The sequence below is a fragment of the Trematomus bernacchii genome, unplaced genomic scaffold (assembly GCF_902827165.1).
Source record: "Trematomus bernacchii unplaced genomic scaffold, fTreBer1.1, whole genome shotgun sequence".
NCBI classification, from domain to species: Eukaryota; Metazoa; Chordata; class Actinopteri; order Perciformes; family Nototheniidae; genus Trematomus; species Trematomus bernacchii.
In genome coordinates this window covers 9601372-9624900 of record NW_022987342.1, presented here as the reverse complement: position 1 = coordinate 9624900, position 23529 = coordinate 9601372, and the positions used below count along the sequence as shown (strand labels likewise).

General features: G+C 42.2%; 1 protein-coding gene across 1 annotated transcript; it reads left to right on the top strand.

Moving 5' to 3' along the window:
- Window positions 1–1173: 1173 nt before the first annotated feature.
- LOC117481061 (C-type lectin domain family 4 member E-like) lies at window positions 1174–4817 on the top strand. The gene is made up of 5 exons (XM_034128555.1): window positions 1174–1295; window positions 1920–2021; window positions 3299–3444; window positions 4152–4255; window positions 4595–4817. The coding sequence occupies exons 1-5, from the start codon at window positions 1181–1183 to the stop codon at window positions 4743–4745; spliced, it is 618 nt and encodes a 205-aa protein (XP_033984446.1). The 5' UTR covers window positions 1174–1180; the 3' UTR covers window positions 4746–4817.
- Window positions 4818–23529: the final 18712 nt, after the last annotated feature.

Genomic DNA, 23529 nt, shown 5'->3' with positions numbered 1-23529 from the left:
TCTCACATAAAGCATAATTATTTAAACTCACACTCAAAGAGCAAAACCTCAGCTCAAATCTCCAAAACGCTAAACACATTTTCAGATCTGCTCCCAATTTGCTATTCAACTTGGAACTTTTTGCAAAACACTGCACCCGGTTCTCCAAGTAAGACAGAAATCTGACATATTCACTTGTTTGCCATTTTCAAAACACTGCCATTAAAAATGCTAAACACATGAACCAAATACCCATGCCAAATGGCTGTAAACACCAAAGTGCTTTACTGTTGACTCATCACTCAGGATGTAAGCACTAGAAAAAGGCTTCATGTAAGAAATGTATAAAAACAACTGCAAATATGGACAGCAGCAAGAGGACGAGGGAGGATGAGAGAGAGGGAGGATGAACTGAAGTCAGTTGAGTTATTTGCAGCATATCGGTTGGAGCTGTATGAGCGTCAGGCTGCAGGTGCTGCTTCCTCTGCAGGTTGATGAGGGGCTGTGGTCAGACCCAGTGAGGGGGTCAAATAAGTATTTTCTCTCCTCTGTTTTTTCTAAAACTATTTATTGTATTTCTTTTTCCTCAAAGTTTTCCTTTCACTTTACTGGATTTGACAGAGGCATCATTTGTGTTTACACAACTGTAACTATGTGTTGTGCAGGAAAGTTGCACCAATTTGTTTTGGAAACAAACAACTGTATATTTGTGTTTCTGCACATATTTTTGTAGACATGAACAATCTTTGTATGCAGAATCCTCTACATACAGATCACCATAACAGATGAGTGTGCTTTAGATAAAGCACCACAGTGTGTAGTTGGTTGGACAAAGTGTATTTCACTCTAATCGAAGTCTGTGCCATTTCAGGTGTTTTGCACTTTGGGTGTGTGGTTTTGTGAATTGTGTTTAGTGTTTTGACAAAATGAGCCCTGTTGTCAAAAAATGTGTTTTAGCAATTGAAAGAAAAAATTAAAATACATTTACTTTAAACAAGAAAACACACTTGCCAAAGAATGAAGAAGTCCTGCATCTCTTTATGCAACCATGTCTAGCAGAATGAGATAGGATGATGGAAACTCAGATGTAATGTGTAGGAAACATCTGATGGGACAATAGTTCCTCTCCACAGACAGGAAAAGGTTTGGGCGTTGCACAACATCACACATAAAGCACACTTCTCCCTGCAGCTGCTTCAAAATGGCCGTGTTCGTCCCCCCCGGTGAGGGTCACATCGATGTGGAGGTTGGAGAGTATCAGGTGTTCCCCGGAGCTCAGCCCCAGGACGCTGCTGTGGAGGAGACCCCAAAGACCAGTGAGTGCTGAGGGGGGGGGGGGGTTACAGTATATAAACATAACAATATGAGATGATACATTATTTCCACATCTGCCATGTTGAGTTCCACCTGGAGTAAATCCACAAGCTACCCTGCAGTATACAAAGTCATTCAAACTAGCTGCACCTTTACCAGCTTTGAGAACACTTTCATGATCAATCATTATAAAACATATCAGATATATTATTCTGAAATGGACCAATCTGCACAACGACTACTTTTACTTGTAACAGAGTATTCCTTCACTCTGGTACTTCTACTTTACTTAAGTATAAGATCTGAGTACTTCTCCCACCTCTGCATTAATCAATACTGCTGTACTTTTACTTACTACTACTACTAGTAAGATTCTCAAAGCAGGACTTGTACCAGATTATTTTTAGAACTTAGTATTGTTTTCTTTACCTAAGTAAATTATAGGAGAGCTACTAACTAAGATATAGTAAAGTGAGCATGTATCATTGTGTGTGTGTGTGTGTGTGTGTGTGTGTGTGTGTGTGTGTGTGTGTGTGTGTGTGTGTGTGTGTGTGTGTGTGTGTGTGTGTGTGTGTGTGTGTGTGTGTGTGTGTGTGTGTGTGTGTGTGTGTGTGTGTGTGTTGCAGAGCTCCTCCTCCCTCTTCTCCTCTGTGTGGCTCTGCTGTGTGTTCTGCAGGCTGTTCTCAACATCTCTCTGAGACTCTCTCTCAGTCAGCCTGCTGCTGGAGGTAAGCTGCTCTCAGATCCTGTAAATATAATGTATGATGTCCTTTATTGTTTATTTCATGTGGAACCTATATGCTGCAGGTCTCCCTTGAAAAAGAGATCTTTGATCTCGGACCAATCTGGTTAAATAAAGGTTTGAAATGAAATGAAATGAGATCAGTGTTATCTTCTGTACTCTGGCAAGTTCATTCAAATAGCACCTTTCAACAAAAGGCAATTCAAAGTGCTTTACAAAAGTGAAACACATTAAGAGCATTACGCAGCGGAATCACATTATAAAATGGCAAAAAAAAACAATTTAAAGTCATTAAAAAGCAAATAAAATAAAAATAAACATAAACAAGGTAATGTAGTATAGAGTAATAGGAACTCATCGAAACAGTTATTTAAAGGCAAGAAATTACTCAGCTGTTGAAAAAACCTTTTTCAATGATTTTAGGAATGGGAGGTTTGATATGGGCCTGTAATTGTTCATTAATGAAGCGTCTAGATTATTCTTTTTTCAGAGCGGTTTAATGAAAGCAGTTTTCCGGGCCTGTAGAAATACACCTGAGTGAAGAGACTTGTTTACTATGTGAAGTAGATCTGAGGCAGAGGTGGGAAGTAACTAAGTACATTTTCTCAAGTACTTGTACTTGAGTAATTTCATTTAATGGTACTTTGTACTTCTCCTCCAGTACATTTAAAAGGGAAATAATGTCTCCAAATAATTTGACTCCACTACATTTATTTAACAGCTTTAGTTACTTTTTAACAAAATGCATCTCTAAAATGTTGTAGAAGTGGACAAACTCTTTAAGTCATAAAAGAGTCAAATTATTTAAATATTTTACAAAAACAGGGTCTGTTTGCCTAAAACAATAAAATGCAGCTTGATGCAACAATACTATCTAGAAATGTCACATATATAAATATGCTAATACCCACATTGGGTAAACATGTTTGCACAATGATTACTTTTACTTTTGATACTTTAAGTATATTTTGCTGATAATACTTTTTTACTTTTAGTAAGATTTTGAATGCAGGACTTTTACTTGTAATGAAGTATGTTGACAAAAATGTATTAGTACTTTGAATCAAATGACACATCAGAATACTTCTTCCATCACTGAGCTGAGGAACAATGAGAAACATAAGCCTGTTGGTTTAAAATCACATGACGTGTGTGTGTGTGTGTGTGTGTGTGTGTGTGTGTGTGTGTGTGTGTGTGTGTGTGTGTGTGTGTGTGTGTGTGTGTGTGTGTGTGTGTGTGTGTGTGTGTGTGTGTGTGAGCCAGAGCAGATCAGCTGTCCCGAGGGCTGGCTGATGTTCGGCTCCAGCTGTTACTTCTTCTCCACCCAGAGGAGGAGCTGGGATGGCGGGCGGAGGGACTGTGAGAAGAGAGGAGCTGACCTGGTGATCATCGACAGCCGGCAGGAGCAGGTGCCTCATGTTCCTCTGCATGTGTACAGCTGCAGAGTCTTTCTCTTTTCTTTAGAGGAGCCATCTTAACCCCCCTGTCATGGTTGTCTCTCTCCCCTTACTTTGGTGTTCCTGGTCAAATGTGACCGGTGTGTTTTGACTGCTTTTACATTAACACGAAAACCATTAATCATCACCACATTTGATTAAACTCACTTTTAAGCTGTAAACAATGTCCCAGACTACTGGTTTACAGTAATCACTGCAGTGAATATACGGAGAATAGACATTGAAAATGTATCAAGCAAAATCAACATTTTATCGATGTGTGTGTATCTGATGGATGAACATAATCTAGGGTTACCCATTCATTTCCTATGGAGGTCATTTTTGACCGGGAACACCAAAGGTGTGACAAAGTTGACTAAACCACTAAAAATTCCTTGAGGCAATCCAATGTTAAACACAATATTTATGATTGATGAAAGCATGAAATCGCTCAGATTTTACCCGAACACGACACAAGGATACAACAAGACTACAGTTGAAAAAAAATAAGAAATAACAAATAAACAACCTCTAGAAGTCAGAAGAAATATTAGTATCTTCAAAGGACTAGCCTGAGATAATGTATGCCTCTAATGAAATGCTCTGTGAGATGAGAGTGGTGTATATAAACACAGTGTGTGATACTGTAGCTCCATGGTGACCAGTTGTTGCTCTCACAGGCCTTCCTCACTGGATTCAGCCCAGCAGCCTGGGTCGGGATGACGGACAGAGAGAGGGAGGGAACCTGGGTCTGGGTGGACGGGACCCCGGTGAACAGACAGAGGTGTGTGTGTGTGTGTGTGTGTGTGTGTGTGTGTGTGTGTGTGTGTGTGTGTGTGTGTGTGTGTGTGTGTGTGTGTGTGTGTGTGTGTGTGTGTGTGTGTGTGTGTGTGTGTGTGTGTGTGGTATTAGATCCTGAACAGTTTGGCATCATGTGTGGCAGTCCTCTCATCAGTGTGTTAGTGTGTGTGTGTGAATGATTCAATGTTGGCTTGCCATTTACCTTCATTTATTGAAAAAACATCCATGTTAGTTAATCTGCTGCTGGTGTGTGTGTGTGTGTGTGTGTGTGTGTGTGTGTGTGTGTGTGTGTGTGTGTGTGTGTGTGTGTGTGTGTGTGTAGCTTGCTGTGGGCCCCTGGGCAGCCTGATGACTCGTTGGGAGGAGAAGACTGCGGTGACCTTCGCACCATGACTCTGTTCCTCGGCCTGAACGACTTCAACTGCATCGTCAGTCAGCAGTGGATCTGTGAGAAGAGCCTGACAGAGCTCTGATGAGTGTGTGTGCAGGGCCGTCCCTCCCTACAGGCCGATCACGCAGACTGCGTGGAGCCTCACCTTGCGGAGGGGGCCTCATCTTGCGGAGGGAGCCTCAACTGAGCCGACAATGCGGCGCGCCTATGCGGCGCAATTAGTGTGGCACGGCACGGTTTCTCCGCTGCGAGGCTCCACTAGCACATCCCGACCCCGTCGACGCTCGCGAAACAGAAGGCCTCATCATATAACTTCTTTGCGTGGGGCCTCATGTTGGCCAGGGACAGCCGTGTGTGTGTGTGTGTGTGTGTGTGTGTGTGTGTGTGTGTGATCCACTTCCTCATATATACTCTGCTGCTGTCTGCAGTGATGTCACAGTGAAACCCAATGTCACAAAAACAGAGTTTGAATCAGAGATAACGGTACCACAACGATGCGTTTCAAATTAACCCAGGCTTTCTTCTTCTGTGGTTATCAACTGTCTTTGTTAACCCAGGCTTTCTTCTTCTGTGGTAACCATCTCTATTTGGTTGGTCTTTTGTACAAAAAAGATCGATAGCCGCCTAAACATTTTTTACAGCAAAGCACATCCTGTTACTAATCTTTTAAATTCACAAATAATGTACTTTTTTTACTACTCGATTAGCACTCTCACTTTTATTTCTACCTTGATAACATCATTATTCATTCCTAATGCTTAATTGACAGCGCAAAATAAACAGTTGTCAACATTTCTTGCCTCTGATTATTACACATTATGGATGTATTTAGTATGATGATGATCATCATTTTATTTATTCACAAGTTTAAATAAAAAAACAAGCACAATCATAATGGACATAATGGAGACATGTGAAATGGGACACCCCAATAAGCTATAGGGAGCTTGAGAATAGGGGTCCAGACAGTAATCATAAAGTATTCACCTTTACATAATGTATCATTACTATGGAATTGAGAGAGATCATGTATTAATCCAAAACATTACAATCCAAAGACATACACTAACCAAAAATCCTCAAACTACTAAACCTAACTACTTAATGGTCTAAAATATTTATTTCATCAGTCTAAACTTTTGTTTGAAAAGTTCAGGTAAAATATAGAAACAGAGACACCCTATATGGGAAAATGATGGTACATATCAATAATGCATTTCAGAGGAAAGAATCTCTCTGACATATTTGCTTAACAAGTGTTGCTTTAAGCGCTTTTTAAAGACAGACAAAGATAAAGACCTTTATATAATTATATCAATCTAATTCCATACTTGAGAACCTTTGCAGACCACACTAAGGCTGCAGTTTGAGCTTTTTACCCTTTATAAAATCCTAATTCCTAGTTCAGCCATGAGCTCCTGAAATACAGACAGCTATCAGAGGATCGGTGTGACACTCCAATCAGCTGTGCACCCGATTCCTGCAGGCAGAGGTGAACGCTCTGTAAAGATGTTGTGAGGACATCTAAGAAGTGACAACACCCTCATCACCTCTCTGGGGGGAATACATATGCTTAGAGCGGACCCATGGCAGAGGGTGTACTTCCTGCAGAAGTTGAAAAAGTTTGACTTGACAAGATAATGCTCTTTAACAAACCCATCCTTCACCTCCTCCATCACCATCTATTGGAAGACAAGAGCCGCTTTCACACCAAGTACTTTGCCGTACTTAGTTCCCAGTACTTAGTCCCGCCAAACTCTTTAGTCCCGTAACTGTCCTAGTAAATCGCGTTCACAACGGAATGAGTCCATGAGGGAGGATTAGGCAAATGAAGCCGCTGACGTCACTTTAGGTTTACTGGCAGGCCGCAAACAACTCACGGCGTATACTGCCACCCGAAGTCCCGGAGTCCCCCGGAGTCCGGGACTTCGGGTGGCAGTAAATCGCCACCCGAAGCCCCGGGTAAATCGCCAGAACACCGACACCTCATCACTCCACCGATCCCACGTTTTATTTTGTGTTGCCATAAGTTAGTCTCTCTCCGTTGGTGCGCTGGGCTAATGCTAATGCTAATGCGAGGAAATAAAATGGCGGCTTCACAAAATCTTTTTACAGTTTTACGGGGCGTGGTTTGCAATTCGCCCAGCCAATCAGAAATTGGAACCTTTTTCTCCCCAGGAAAGTCCCTGCTTTCTTGGAGGGACTAAAAAGCGGTGAAAAGGTTCGCAAAAAAAAGTTCTAGTTCCAGATCTTTTTGGTGTGAACGCAAAATCCCAGGAACTATCGGAACTATTCCTGGGGAAAGTACTCCGGTGTGAAAGCGCCTAAGGGCAGAAGAGAGATAGTCAAAATGATGATTCACACCTACTGATAGGTGCTTTATATATAAATCAGAGTTATTCTTCAGAATCTACAGATAAACGTTAGAGTAAAAGCTGAGGCTAACAGTATACAAGCTGGTCATTTCCAGGAAGGAAAGTCCTAAAACACCAACCTCTGCATCAGCTGCAGCGTTACTGGCTTCCTCGTCATCAGCCAATCAGCAGCGCCCACGTCACTGGGCGTTAGCCAATGGAAGCCTTACCTTAGACACACATTTCCTTAAAATGAAAAGAGAGCCTCACTTTCCATCATTGGTGCAACAAAACAATAAGTAGCGGTAGCGCCAACTGTGAAAATGTCAAATCTGAATACGGCTTTAGACCTAACATCTATCAGTTTCTCTTTTCCTTATTCCACAGTGTGTGTGTTCCAGGTAGAATTTGGATTTAGAATACTTTTTTGTCCATTAAAATACAAATAAAAAGTGACTAAGTGGCAGTCTTAGTGGTTTATTCTTCCTCTGACTTGTGTGTAATCAAATATCAGTTGTATTAAAAAGAAATTATTTATAATAAATAAAAATGAGGTGATTGTGTTGGTGGCAGAATGTCCTAATAAGGTTCTTGAGGCTTGAATAGGGGGCTTTGAGTCAAGGTGTGTGAGTGTGTGTGTGTTGGAGGGAAGACATTGTTCAAACATTGTTGAGGATGGTCACAGGAATAAAGCATCTCTAACACCCTCTCACTCCATAAACGTCCAGGAGCGACGCTTGGTCAGGGTCCCGAGGCGTGCAGTTGGGACGCTCCTAGGCTCCTTCAGCTTCATAAAGGGACGCAAATAGCTTTCAACTGATTGCAATGTATTCCCATCTGCGGCGGGATTTGACGCTCATGGAAGCACGGCATTCGTTTGTGTCGGCGGCAATGTGAGCGTCCATACCCATTGGATAACGGAGAATTGTACACCCGGAAGTAACTATTCCCCTTACTGTCGATTGATTTGACAGTGATATCTCCACTACTCATCAACTCACAAACACCAGATTATCCTTGTGTCATGGCCTGGCTCTTGGCCATAACAAAAAGCGTGGGAAGGACGAGAACATATATGAAAAATATATTTATTAACAAAAACTTAACATAAACCAAAAACAAAGCAAAGAAAACTAAGCGACGTGGCTGCTCCCAGATCAGGTCCTCTGCGGGGAGAGAGATCGAGAGTCTGCTCAGGCCTTTAAATCCTCTGGTGCCAGCAGACAGGTGTCCTCAATCAGCGCTGACACAACAGAGGGAGAACATTAAAGGGCCATACACACACACACACCACAGGAGACAGTAAAGCAGGGGTCGTCACACCCCCCCCCCCCCTTAAAGTCGTTGTCCCTAGGACCACCGGCACAACAAACCAACCCCATCCCAAACAAAACCAAAAACCCAACCAGTAATGAAAAACAAAAACAAAAGACATAAGGTACCCTATTTTAAAGAAAACCAACAATTGTAACATACAACCCTCATACTGCCAACCGCGCCTCCAACACCCAGCCACATCTTTAGCAACACAGGTACCTGAGAAGCACACTTTAAAAAGATGGTCAGAGCAAGAAAGATTTACAAAACAGTATGAAAGACAATACATTACAGTCAAATATATAAGTCATGCACATTTTTCCTCGGGGCAAACTGTTAACAGATGGTCCGCCTTTCTGCAGTTGTAGCAGTTAGCCTCACTGGCTTTACTGCAATGCACCGCAACGTGGCCAATGTCGCCACACCTGTAACATTTCACCTTATTACAACGTCTCCAGATGTGACCAAGCCCACCGCAGGAGTAGCACCTCCGGTCGTTGGCATGCCCACAGTCACGAGCCATGTGGCCTGGTTTGTTGCAGTTGTAGCACACATCCTCAGTTTGGTCACAGTCCCTGGCCATATGTCCTTGGTCTCCACACCGATAACAGAACATTTCCTTCCCACGTCCTCGACACGACCACCATCAACGCCGCCGCCGCCACGGCCATCATCAACGCAGCCGCCACCACGACCACCATCAAAGCTGCCGCCACCACCATCAAAGCCGCCGCCACCACCATCAAAGCCGCCGCCACCACCATCAAAGCCGCCGCCACCACGACCACTTTGACCAGTGGAGCAATGCTTGGCCTTCTGGTTTCTAAACAGCATAGTTTTGGCCTCTGGCACCACTGTAGAGCTCTCCTCAAACCCAGACTCAATCAGACCACCAGTCACTAAAGGCGCAGGGGGAACATCAGTCCAGATTCTGCCACCTGCCAAACTGTTGCCCAGAATAAAATCTATCCCCTCGATTGGCAAAGCTGGACGTACACCAACAGCTACTTCACCTTTAACAAGGTCACAGTCAATATACACCTTATGAACAGGAATAGGAAAAACTTTTAATCCCATCCCCCAACTCAGAACTGTGTCACCTGTGTCACTTTCACCAGACAACGGCAAAACAGAGTCAACAATATAGGAGTCAAAAGCCCCTGTGTCCCGCAAGATTTTGATTGGAATTCTGACATCACTACCTACCAATGACACCAAGCCGCCTCGTATAAATGGAGTATAAGATGCCAAAACCTCAGATCCACATAAGTGGGATTTAAGCACATCGGCAACACAGCAGCTTTTCACAGGCACAGCCAACGCAACAGGCCCAACAAAACATCTTCCTCCCTCAGATTTTGCTCTAAGTGCAGGACATTCTGCCTTCCAATGGCCTTTTTCACAACAGTAGTGGCAATTATCAATGTTAACATGTTGTCCACATCAGTTTTTACCAAACCCAATTTCCTTGGATCCATCCCAAATGAACCAACATCAACAGCCTTTCTACTTCCTTCAAAAACGGTTAGGGCCCCAGAGCGCCCTCCGAACCTGCTCTTATGAAGTAACACAAACTCATCACCTGCCACAGCAGCTTCAGCCGCAGAAGTGACCTTTCGTTCAGTGACATATGTTGCAATACGATCAGGAAGAATATTTTTGAACTGTTCCAAAATCATGAGTTCACACAAATCGTCAAAAGAAGCGATTTCAAGAGCAGTTAACCAACGCTTATAATGAACAGACAAATCCCTCGCCATCTCCACATATGTTTGATCTTGTTTTTGCTCAAAGGACCTAAAACGCTGTCGATAGGCCTCTGGCACCAGTTCATATGCTCTAAGCACCGCCGATTTTATTTTACTATAGCTAGAGCTATCTTCCAGACATAAGGAGGAATATGCAGACTGTGCTCTTCCTGTGAGAACACACTGAAGCATCAGAGCGCAGTCCGCATCAGGCCAATCTCTAGCCCTAGCTACACGTTCAAATAATTAAAAAAACGTGTCGGGATCACTTTCATTAAAGTGATGCAGCAAGCGCAGGTATCAAAGCGATGAGGAGACCTGGGCACCTGTTCACTCTGCCCCTCACCGGACAACGCGCCATCTCTGAGAATAGACAGCCGATGTCCCTCCAACTCTATCTTGGCTCTCAGATTCTTGTCGCATCCGCTCCACTGTGATTTCCTTTTCAATTCCCAACTCATACTTCATTTTGTCATGTTCCCGGTCATGTTCATACTTTACTCTGTCATGTTCCAGCTGCAACAACAACATTTCCCTCTGCTGCTCAAAAGAAAGTGCACTAGCCTGAAAAAGAGGTTTTAACAAAACCCCCTCTTCCTTTGTAGCAAAAACTCCTGTCTCCCTTAATGTCGACACTATAGAGTCTTTTATGTTCTCTTTCACCCTTCTATCACCGACAATAGACACAGAGAAATGCTCAGCAATCAAGAGCAATTGCTCTCTTGAAAAAGTGCCGAGAGACTCTTGAGACGGAGCTTCAATAAATGCCTCTAAGTCAGCCATCTTAACTTACAACGACCCCTCACCGGAACACAACACTGGACCTTGACGCCGAGAGATACCACCACGTTTATTATGCGCCCAAAGTGGAACACTAATTTTCTGATTGGAGTTTCCCCACTAACTATCACCATCCCACTGACTAATCTCCTCCCTAGTCTTCATGCAGTTACTTGTGGTGGGTATTTATGCACTGGAGACCGCTGGCCCAGCAAAGCGACTAGCAAGCTAGCAACACTACTGAGACCACGGCCATGCTCCCAAGCCGAAGCTTCAACCACTTTCTCCGCAACACTACACACCGCTCAACAATCCCAAGGGAACCGCCGCTTAACCTGCCAGGGAAAACTCCTCACCGCTCCACATGCAACGCACCAACAAACCCACACGAGAGAGAAAGGAAAAAAACAAAACAAACAGCTGACCACGGCTAAGAACCACTAGTGTAACGTCCGAGGTGTTAAGGCTTCAAGAATACTTCTGTGTAACAAAAACTCAGGAACTTAGTACTTTTTGGAGCGTCACAGATAGTGCCTCCGTTTATTTATCGTCGAGTCACACCACACTCCCTCACCACCGCAGGACAGACTGCGCATGCTCACAACACATGACCTCTCAACCCAATGCTTACATGCGTCCCCCCTTACTGAAAGAAATGTCCCCATTTCCACACACATGGTGAGAACACAACAAAACATAAAAAAAACAATACAACCACGAAAAACCCCAAAAACATAACAAAACTACACAATACCCTGCAGAATAATACATGCAGGCATGACGTACATTTGAAGAAAAAAAAAAAATCTTTGAATAAAAACAATGACAAACAAAACACATCCACAGCCCAAATAAAACATCAAACTTGGTATGACATAACCTATTCCCCTGTCCTGCACACTTGAAACATGAAAAAAACCAATTATGCAGCATAGAATACACAGGAGAAAATAATCACACAAGCATGTAAACACCAGTCATTCAGCCCATAACAAAGTCCATAAAGCGGACAGGAGGCCGCGCTAACCTCCCAGCCCGGGACACCATCGGTGCGGCTTGTTCGAGCTCAGGGACCAGCCCCAGAACCCGGCCCAAGATCACGGTCACTTTCCCCATCGGAAAACCTCAAGCGTCCAGAGCTCTGTGGGGAGACTGCATCTTGTAACGGAAGAGCCTGAGAAAGGTTTAAGAGAGACCTTGATGGTCCCTCCAAGGGAAAGGCTACCGGCAGGTTGTATCGCCGTAGTCTGTCGTAATGGACAGTTTGGAGAGAGGCTTCATCCCCAAACGGGCTACTTAGTTGGTACGTGACCCCCACTTCATCACCCCTATCCATTCGCCTCTGCACCAGATAAGGCCCCTTCCAGTGGGGAGCCAGCTTACGGCGGCTCTCAGTGGGATCATTTAACCACACCAAATCCCCGACTTCATACGGGTCGTGCCTCACTCTGGCGTCATAGTACGACTTCTGTTTGCTGCTTGCAGCAAAATTGTTATCCCTTGTCTGATCAAACGCCGTGTCCAAGCGTCTGAGAAGGGAACCAGCAAAGTCTTCCCGGGGACCCTGCACCAGATCATCCCGCTTTGGACCCAGTAAAACATCCACAGGAGTCCTGGCCTCCCTGCCATGCGTGAGAAAATACGGCGTAAAGCCTGTGCTGGAATGTACACTAGTATTGTACGCAAATGCGACCTGTGACAGAAAAGACTCCCACTCCCCCTCACATGATAGAAGAGATTTCGCCAACTGATCGATAAGTGTCCTATTAAACCTCTCTACCATGCCATCAGACTTCGGATTGTAAGGTGTGGTGTGCGTCTTCTTCACACCTAACACGCCGCACAAATGCCTCACAACACATGACCTCTCAACCCAATGCTTACACTAGCAACCACTCTCCCGAAATATAATACCAAACAAATCAAAGCCTCACAAAGTAATCAAATCAGTCCCCAAACAACGATCTGAAACCTAATGTCCTTCCCACAACGAGCTGAAACACAGAAACCGGCCGCACTGCAAACGCGCTCCCAACAAACTTTGTACACGCGCACCAACTCCCAACACAAATCTTACCTATCCGTTGCTGTATCACAGATAAAAGAAGTGGACGAGCCCCCATCTGTCATGGCCTGGCTCTTGGCCATAACAAAAAGCGTGGGAAGGACGAGAACATATATGAAAAATATATTTATTAACAAAAACTTAACATAAACCAAAAACAAAGCAAAGAAAACTAAGCGACGTGGCTGCTCCCAGATCAGGTCCTCTGCGGGGAGAGAGATCGAGAGTCTGCTCAGGCCTTTAAATCCTCTGGTGCCAGCAGACAGGTGTCCTCAATCAGCAACAGAGGGACACAACAGAGGGAGAACATTAAAGGGCCATACACACACACACCACAGGAGACAGTAAAGCAGGGGTCGTCACACTTGTTAATTACACAACATTGATTGGTTTAAATTGTGTGCAATGCTTTTGTATTTTTCCCCTTCGATTCGGAGAAACAAATATTTTTTCGGAGTTTAGGATGGCAGAAGACACTACACTACCCAGAATCCCCAGCTATCGTTTAGGACTACACCATGTGCTCTGTTTGACAAACCTCGTGATTAGTTCTCAAGCTCTGTGATTGGATGTTGGAGTGGCAGTGCGCAAAGTTTACACGCGTCAAACAGCACTTTTAAATGGAATGAAACCCATCGACGGCACACTATCCAAATCAAGACTCGAACGTGTCCTACCCCCCCCCCCCCCCCCCTTAGGTCACAGAAGGCTCCTCCGACAGTGCAACACAATAAAACAGATACACAGAAAAAATAGTGCAAGTAAATACAAAAAGAAAAATAGTAAAAAGTGAAATAGTGCAATAAGAGTCTATATACAAGTGATTGGAATATGATATATTAGACAAATAATTTCTAAGTAGCAGCCAGATGAATGTTATGGATGTTGTTTCTAAGTTCAGGTGTTTAATAGTCTTATGGCCTGTGGGATGAAGCTGTCCCTGAGTCTGGTGGTTTTAGTCCGGATGCTGCGGTACCGCCTGCCAGACGGCAGCAGACAGAACAGTTTGTGGTGGTCTTTGATGGGGGTCTTTTATAATCCTGAGGGCTTTCTTTAAGGTTAACCTGGTATTTTTACTACATTTATTTTAGTTACTTTACAGATTTGGATTAATGATGTGAAATATAAACAACCCTTAAATCAGACTTTAGTTACACCTGAGTAAAATTCAGTGAAGGTGATTGTCAAGTGCAAACAATCAGGTGAGATATTTGATAGTTGGTGCTTGAGAAGACAAAAAATGTATCTGCAGATCCCTATAAAGCATATTCATTACTCGTTATTCTCTAATTGTTCATCAAAAACTGTATATAATGGCTATTTTGCACATCCCTTTCAAGATTTCAAGATTTTCAAAGGTTTATTGACATATCATATACACAACTACGGTGTAGTTATACAATGATGACAAACTTGGGTCACAGGTTCCTCAACAAGAGATCTATCAATATGTGTGTACCTCCACCATTAAACTGTCATATTCTGCACATTTCATATTCTATCTACATACATAAGAGTATAATACATATGTATAATATCAGTTAAAATAAGTGCTTCAACATAGTTAACTTTGCAGGAAAGTTGATTGTCAAGTCCCAAAACAAACCATGCAATATATTAAACGTTAAGTACTTTGTCAGGCTTAATATAGATACCCCCAAAGCTTTTTGCTTACAGTACATGTATTTAAAAAAAGACCTTAACCTAAAGTATTATTTAATGTTTAAATCAAGCCTAATTAGTTTGTCTGTTTTGCACATCCTCCTATTAATATCTTTGTACATCCGGCACTAAATTGTTTTATTCTAGATACCTATAGGTGCGTTCACACCGGAGTACTTTGGTGTACTTTTCCCACAATAGTTCATCAGAACTACGATATATTTGCGTTCACACCAAAAAGCCCCAGGAACTAAAGTAGCTCAACTTAGTTCTTCAGACCCGCTTTTCAGGCCCTGCTAGAGAGCAGGGACTGTTGTGGGAGAAAGTAGTTCGTACGTCTGATTGGCTGTGCGGAATGCAAACCACGCCCGTTTGACTCTGAATTTTTTTTTGGAAGCGGCCATTGTATTTGCTTGCTTCGGACAGCACACCCGAAGAGATTCCTTTTGTGAAAGCAGTTATTATAGCAACACTAAATAAATCAATTGGAGCGGTGGAGTGATGAGGATGTGTCTGCGTTTCTGGCGATTTACTCGGAGGACGCGAAGCGCCACATTCAGAAGCTTCTACTGAATGCAGTTTCTGTGGCTCTGCAAAGTTAGCAGACCTGGCAAAGTCATGTCGGGACGACTACCAAGGTAAAATAAAATACATGCACTGCACTGTTTTAATCTGCACAATACTGGTCTTATATGTACTTTTATTTGCTCAGTAGATCGAGCTAGCCATGCTAGAACTTGCTAACGTTAGGTCCAAGCGGGCTAATAACATCTAGCTAGCTAGCTATTCTCATCCATGCCCGCTATGAACACGTTTTGACTTGTGAATAAGTGTGCAATGGTCTGTAATTTGCTTCACTAACTCATGGCACTAATCGTGTGTTTCAGGCGAGGTGTTTCTCTCAGGATTAGAAACTAGTTTTCCCCTCCGGGATAAAACAATAATATAACGTTAGCAATTAGCATGCTAGCTGGACATAATGCTACCTCTGTATTCTTACCTCTAACAATACATTAGTTGCTATAATTTCAAGTAATGTGCAACATTCATTCTACATGTTAATGGTAAAAGCTTAAACAGTTGATTACCTGCATGCCACAAAGACTGATGTTCTAATATTTTTGCACATTTAAGTAGAAATGTAATTGAAATTCTATTTATTTTTCCTTTTTTTTATTGATTGTTATAATTGTACTCAGCCATGTTATGTTAGATGTCAATCCACTTACACTGTAACTACTCTGGCCTTGAAAGAAGAAGAAGGTGATATAACTATTAATAAGTAAAAGTAAATCGAAATATGTATTGCATCACCGCTGCTTAGAGTTCATGCACAAGTCATTTGCTTGATAATGAATTGATGCATTGTAGCAATAATTGTAGTCAATATCAAAGAGAGATGTAATTTCGATATTTCAGTCCAAGCTTGATTGGCCCAGCTACCTCAGTATATGTGATGTATAAATAAAAGGATTACATGACAACGGTTTGATCTTCTATCTCAGAGTAAACTGGACTATTAATCAACATTTTGCCTCGTTGTTGAGATTAAACTGATCTTGTATCTTGCATATTTCACCTTAGGAAAGTGGGCACGCGATGACAGCTTCCTTGACACCATCATGGCGATGGCCCGCCGTGCCATGGTCAGCAAGGAGAATGAGGACCTGCGTGCCAAGGAGATGCACGACGAACGGCTGCTGCATTCACACAAGGCCCAGGAATCGAGGTGGAGCAACAAAATACCTTTCTGGCTGGGCTTCTGGCAGTGCTAAGCGAGCTGATTAAATCCAACAGGCCTTCAATACAAAAATTAAGAAAAACTTGTCGTTGATAAACTGTACAATGACTTGTTGGGAGGCGTGTGGTGCAGTGGTCTGGTGCGTTGGTGTTCGGATCAGGGGAGCACAGGTTCAAACCCCACTGCAGTCAGGATGTCGTTGTGTCCCTGGGCAAGACACTTCACCCCAAATTGCCTACACCTGGGACAGTTAATTTTGTATTATTGTGATTATATATATATGCCACTGTTATTAATACTGACACCTAACTTTGCACTAAGGTGTGTCTGCTGCTGAGCCTACCTATTGTTATTATTTATATATATATATATATATATATATATATATATATATATATATATATATTGCCACTGTTATTATATTGTTTTGATACTACTGACACTTATTGATCTGCTGCTGATAAATAAAAGAGAACCTACATGCACGGCACTAGCATCATGACTGTCTTTGTTTAAACCAGCAGCAGTGCAGCGGTACACAGACTAACCTGTGTGTGTGTAACGTAGTTCTTCAGGTGTGCATGCTTAACATGTGTGTATACAAAAGTTTTTAAAGAGCTTTCAACCTCATCCCATTGTCTTTAACACACATTTAACATAATATACTCATTAATATACAAATATACAGTATGAGTACTGTTTTGATACTGACATTTAATCTTTGCACTAAGGTGTGTCTGCACTATTGTAATTGTGTCTGTTGACTGGTAAATAAAAGAGAGAACCAAATGCACTGTACAAAATATCAGCTTTATTGTCAATTTACAATTTCCATGCTGTTCAGATGCCTCTCCACAACGTTGCTTCCAGGCGAATACAGAGGAGTTGAAAAGAGCCCTTGGACATTCGGAAATCTTTGATCCACTGCACATGTTGGCAGCACCTCCCACCAGGCCGACGTTCTATTGTTCACCCAGAGTTCCGTAGTATTCGCATATCTGGAACACATACAAAGACACAAATTAGCCCTACATAACTCCATAAATCCTACATTAGATAGTATTAATGTGATTTAATGAACGTACCATTGCTGTTCTTTGGGCGTGATAACGGCCATCATCCTCGGCTGTCCATAGCGTGTGCTTTCGTCGTCCAATCCTTTTGTTAAGGCTTCTTAACCGCCTTCGCCTCCGACTCAGCATTTCTATTGCATTTGAATGGTCGATCTGTATTTGTATTTGTGGCTGAGTTATTGGCTTAAATAACTCCGTTACGAAGCTGTATAACACGACCACCAAAACGTCAACTCCATACCGTGTCTGAGGTCGGAAGGTAAACAGAAGCATACAGCGGAAGCGGAAGTTTTGCTTCTTCTTCTCTCGGTTTTTTGGCGAATTGCAACTTTAAGGTGCATACCGCCACCTACTGTACTCGCCGTGAAGTTGTTTGCGGCCTGCCAGTAAACCCAAAGCAGAAGAAGAAGAAGTGACGTTAGCGGCTCATTTGCCTAATCCACCCCCAGGAACTCATTTTGGTGTGAACGCGATCTGCTTTAGTTCATCAGAACTAAAGGAGCTCTCATGAACTAAAGTTCTCATGAACTACTGTGGGAAAAGTACTTGGTGTGAACGCCCCTATTTACAGTATCTTCTTGATATTTTCTATTCTATATTTATATCATTGACCTTCTACTTTCCTCCTATTTTGTATATACTCTTAATATTTAAATGTTTTCATAAAATATAAGACATTCAAAAGTGCTTTACAAAAATGAAAGACATTAAGAAAAAGGCATTTTAAACAGTCATTAAAAAGCAACACAATCTACCTGCATTGCATTACTCTAAACGTGTAATAACGTGCTTTAACCAGTAGGAGGTGCGGGTTAAAAAGCTGTCAAGTTTACAGTGTTAACAAAATAAAATATACTGCTGTTTCTGGTTTAGTTTACGACGGATATATTCTGTTATTGTTTTGATATTTGTAACACAAAAGCGATGTAAAAAACCCACAGCAACACAGAAAAGATGGTCTTAACATGACCCAGCGGTCTAGTAGTTAATAAAAAACAATAATATCAAAACAAAATATTACTACTAACTTTATTGTGAAATTAAAACAGAACGGTAAAAGAATAGTTTCCGGTCTATTCTGAGGCCCGATCTCTGTAGATAAATAAAGAACTACGACAGATGTGTAATATCTAATGCAGCCGAACCATTTATTACAATGCATTCATGTGATGACTTTCAAAGAGTAAAGCAAGCACTGCTGAATAAAGTATGATTTTATCTTTTACGAAACGTTTTTTTTTTTATATGGAATGCAGTTGGAGGTCAACCAATCACAGAGCTTGAGAACTAATCACGGGGTTTGATTGATTGATTGATTGAAAAGTTTATTAACAGCTTGTATATTGGGTACAGTACAGTACAGCTCAAAACATACAATTGTTAAGGGGATGCAGACCAGAGAAAGACTTTCGTCTTGTTTACATCAGGGTCCCCCATTTCCAATTCATCATATCATTTAAGACATATAAGACATATATGACATACAGATGGCTTATTTACAATTTACATACAGGTGGTTTTTTACATACAGATGGATTATTTACAATTTTCATTTTAGATTTCGTTCTAATACATCCTAACCGGACATTTAAGACATACCAAGTCTACAGATATACAGTTAGTAACAGAGTCTAAAATGCGAGTATATACATAGATGGGGGGGGGAAGCTGTCCATTGTACGACAGGTTGAGATTTGTACCATTACCGGGGCCAGTTTTGCAATGCTTTCCCCCGAAGGTGCTCTTTAAGAGAGGTTTTGAAGGTAAGTATAGTTTTACTTTCCTTTACAGTTGTGGGAAGAGCGTTCCACCTTGATGTGGCATAATTGCGAAACGTGTATTCCCCTTTTTTTGTGCCAAATCTGGGTTTTACATGATTTGTGGAGCTCCCTCTGGTGTTATGATCATGGTATTCCTTGACCTTTGGGAAGAATTTTGACATGTACATGGGTACCATAGAGGTGTAGTGGATCTTGTAGACCAGGCCCATTGCAAGTAGCTGTACTCTGTCGTCTACTCTAAGCCATCCTAGGTTGTCAAAGTGGGCAGAGGTGAGGTGGGTCTGTTTGTCAAACAGAGCACATGGTGTAGTCCTAAACGATAGCTGGGGATTCTGGGTAGTGTAGTGTCTTCTGCCATCCTAAACTCCGAAAAAGTATTTGTTTCTCCGAATCGAAGGGGAAAAACACAAAAGCATTGGACACAATTTAAACCTATCAATGTTGTGTAATTAACAAGGATAATCTGGTGTTTTTTAGTTGATGAGTAGTGCAGATATCACTGTAAAATCAATCGACAGTAAGGAGAATAGTTACTTCCGGGTGTACAATTCTCCGTTATCCAATGGGTATGGACGCTCACATTGCCTTTAACAGCCGCCGACACAAACGAATGCTGTGCTTCCATGAGCGTCAAATTTCGCCGCAGATGGGAATACATTGCAATCAGTTGAAAGCTATTTGCGTCCCTTTATGAAGCTGAAGGAGCCTAGGAGCGTCCCAACTGCACGCCTCGGGACCCTGACCAAGCGTCGCTCCTGGACGTTTATGGAGTGAGAGTGTGTTGGAATAACACGTCAGTTTGAGGGCCATCCTATTAGAATAAGGGGGTTTGTTACTTCCTCGTCCATCTGAGCCCTTTTTCAGCTCTCTGCACCACCTCCAATAAAGTGTAATCACTGCTGCTTGTCTATAAATGTCTCAATAGTTAAGGACCAAAATACATCTCTGACTTTTTGCCTGGCCTCCTCCTTTATGAGGTCAACTGTTCCAGAGTCCAGACTTAACATGGAACAATGGAAGAAACCTACAGTGTGTGGTGGCAACAGGAAGAACTGGTTTGCAATCCGGCACTAGCTCCGAGCTGGTCCTGGAACCAGATTTCTGGGAATGGAGTATCTGTAATCTCAGTTTCTGCTTCCATGTAGGATATGTACAGGGTTGGGTTGTAACGGAATACATGTAACGGCGTTACGTAATCAGAATACAAAAATCAAGTAACTGTATTCAGCTCGTGTTACATTTGAAAAACGAGTAATCTGATTACAGTTACTTTCGTAAACCTGAAGTGAATACATTTTGGATTACTTATTGGAATTATTGGTGGAAAGATTTCCTCACAACATTTAATATTCATTACTAAAGGTACAGCCGAATCATCACAGCGCACAAAACCTATTACCGCCGCAGATGGACCAAAAAAGGGAGCGTTTGAAAAAAATGTGCGGGTCCGCTCAGTGAAACAATAACAACGAAACATGGAGGAACAAAAGTCTGCGTTTAAATCGTGGCGATATCGACACCACAGGAAAACCTCCTTCACTTCATGAAATCTCTGCAGCACCAGGAGGCAGCGGGAGGGTTAACTCAGCCTCGCCAACCTCGCTAACGCCAGTGTTGGCGTGTGCCAACACTGGCAGGACAGAAGGTGATACGCCCGTTCTAAGCCGTGTCCCTCACTCCTCACATCCCAAGCTGCATCCCCAAAAAGTGTATTATGTTGTTACATCGTTTCAGATGTTATGTTTCAGTTGTGCTCTTGATAAGCCATTAAAACAGTAAAAACACGTTCAGTTTCCTTTTGCTTTTTGTGTCTCCTGTACACCAAAACATACCCATCTGTGATGGAAAAAGAATGTAATCCAAAAGTAATCTAAAAGTAATCTGATTACGTTACTTTTTTAAGACACGTAACTGTAACTGTATTCAGATTACTTTCAGAGCCATGTATTCAGTAATCAGTAACTGATTACATTTACAAAGTAACCCTCCCAACCCTGGATATATATGGGTTCATATTTATTGTAAACATGGGGTTATGGTAGATGGATGTCAGGGCACAGGAAGATAGTTTTAGGTGCTTTCCACCGCGCTGTGAGAGTGGTGTTTATGTATAAATGGTATGGTCAGAACAGCTAGAATTCTTCAAGTACATGACCATCAAGACTTTTACTAGCTCTCCCCCCTCTGTGCATAGACAGACAGACAGACAGACAGACAGACAGACAGACAGACAGACAGACAGACAGACAGACAGACAGACAGACAGACAGACAGACAGACAGACAGACAGACAGACAGACAGACAGACAGATAGACAGGTAGACAGATAGATAGACAGGTAGACAGATAGACAGTTGACCTTAAAACAAGGCTCAGTCCCACGTTTTACTGTACCTCCCACACATTCACATGTGCTGACACACACTCGTGGACACAGATGGAATTTCATGCTGCTCAGGGTTTTGCATTTTTTGCCTGTGCAGAAATGGAAACATCATCAGTCATATCAATCAGCACCTGTCACTCTGTGTTAGCTTAGGACACTCACAGGCCAGCTGACAGCACGACAGCCAAACCCTGATTCACACAACCGCTGAGTCATGTCTGCTGCCAACAGCACCAACTAGCAGTTACAGTATAGTTGATATTACACCGCTTAGTTGAATACTCGATTGTGATTGGTCGAATTGGACATTTCACAGATTTGTTAATACTCAATAACACACCGCTGCTAAGCAAGCAGTCAGTGTCTCACTATAACCAGTCCATCAGTCAGTGTTTCACTATAACCAGTCCATCAGTCAGTGTTTCACTATAACCAGTCCATCAGTCAGTGTTTCACTATAACCAGTCCATCAGTCAGTGTCTCACTATAACCAGTCCATCAGTCAGTGTCTCACTATAACCAGTCACCAGTGACTGTCACCAGTAACATAAACTACTGTATTGCTGCAGCTGATGATTTATCTCTTTTCTACTGTTCCATTCTCACACAGTTCTTCCTGACTTTTTCAGTAGACTATTAATTTACTCTAAAGTTGCAGAACAGCCAGAAACTGGATCCAATAAACAAGTTACAAGTGAAACTTTATGTTTTTGTTGTCAGATCAAGTCTGACATTCTTGCATCACAGCAGCTCCATTTGCAACATCAAACAAGGACACATATTAAGACAAGATACAAGGACAACAAACATTTAACATACCATCACGATCACTGAAGTGAAACATGCTCAAGACCCTCTCACGTACATTTGACCTGGGATTTAGCTCTGTATTTATTTTGAGGATTGACTTGTGCACCAAGGAGTGCTTCAGTCTGACTTTATTAAATCGAGGGACTTCGTACCTCTGATTTGATGGGACAAATTCATACTCACTGTTCAGGACATGGCTGGGGTCAGAGATAATGTGGTTGGAAAGCCTCAATATGTTATTATTATAGCTAATTCAGAGATCTTTGAGCAGATTTTCAACTGCTGGAGCAGTTTTTATTTTAAAGCAGTAGTACACAGACACTTGTACCATGTAGTATTGCAATACTGTAGAACAGTAAAGATCACAGATGTAAAAAATAGAATAATAATTGGTTTACTCGCCCTGAAAGCAACAGAGAAAACAAATTATTTGTTTTGTCCTTTTGCAGATATATTCTATGTGGTCTTTCCATGAGAGTAGATGGTCTATCATTACACCCAAGTATGTAAATAAAAATGCCTGCTAGATTTGTTCAGTATGGATGACAATAATGGGGACTGTATGGGAATCAGATGGTGAGCCAAAAACGATTTCCTCTGTTTCCTTTGTGTTAATTTCAAAAGCATTATTATCACTCAGCCCAGGCACTTCAAATCGTCAAATGTTTTTTAATCATGTTATCTGCATTTACAAATACATTGGAGACTTTTTTTCTCAGATTTTCAAGTGTCTTTCTGTATTTGGTAAAGGTCAACTTGTGACTGATCCTCTTTGATCCATGTGTCCCAATGATATTTGAGACTTTCTGAGTGATGCACAATTAACAGTTGAGCGCTAGTGTTTCTGTTGTCGCATCCATCCAAACCTTTGTCAGAGTGTTTCCTACCCTGTAACGCAATTTATTTGACATTACCACTGCTCATACTGATCACATTGGAATGTTCTCCTCTCACCCCCCAGGAATTCACATTACTACTCTTTCCTCTCACGTGTCACTCTATCTTCTGGCATCATTCTGACCCGTCTTCCCTCTCGCTGTCCCTCCCAACGCCTCACCATCCCACCTCTGAATCAGCAATGTGCTGTAACTGGAGACTGTGACCCAGTCATTCCTCCCATCCTGTAAAAGAGGGCTAACCCTGGACGCC

Excerpts from the sequence above, each read along its gene's own strand:
- LOC117481061 (XM_034128555.1), top strand. The coding sequence starts at position 1,181 with ATGGCCGTGTTCGTCCCCCCCGGTGAGGGTCACATCGATGTGGAGGTT. Across the intron at positions 1,296-1,919 it reads GGAGGAGACCCCAAAGACCA|AGCTCCTCCTCCCTCTTCTC; the intron begins GTGAGTGCTGAG and ends TGTGTGTTGCAG. Across the intron at positions 3,445-4,151 it reads TCGACAGCCGGCAGGAGCAG|GCCTTCCTCACTGGATTCAG; the intron begins GTGCCTCATGTT and ends TTGCTCTCACAG.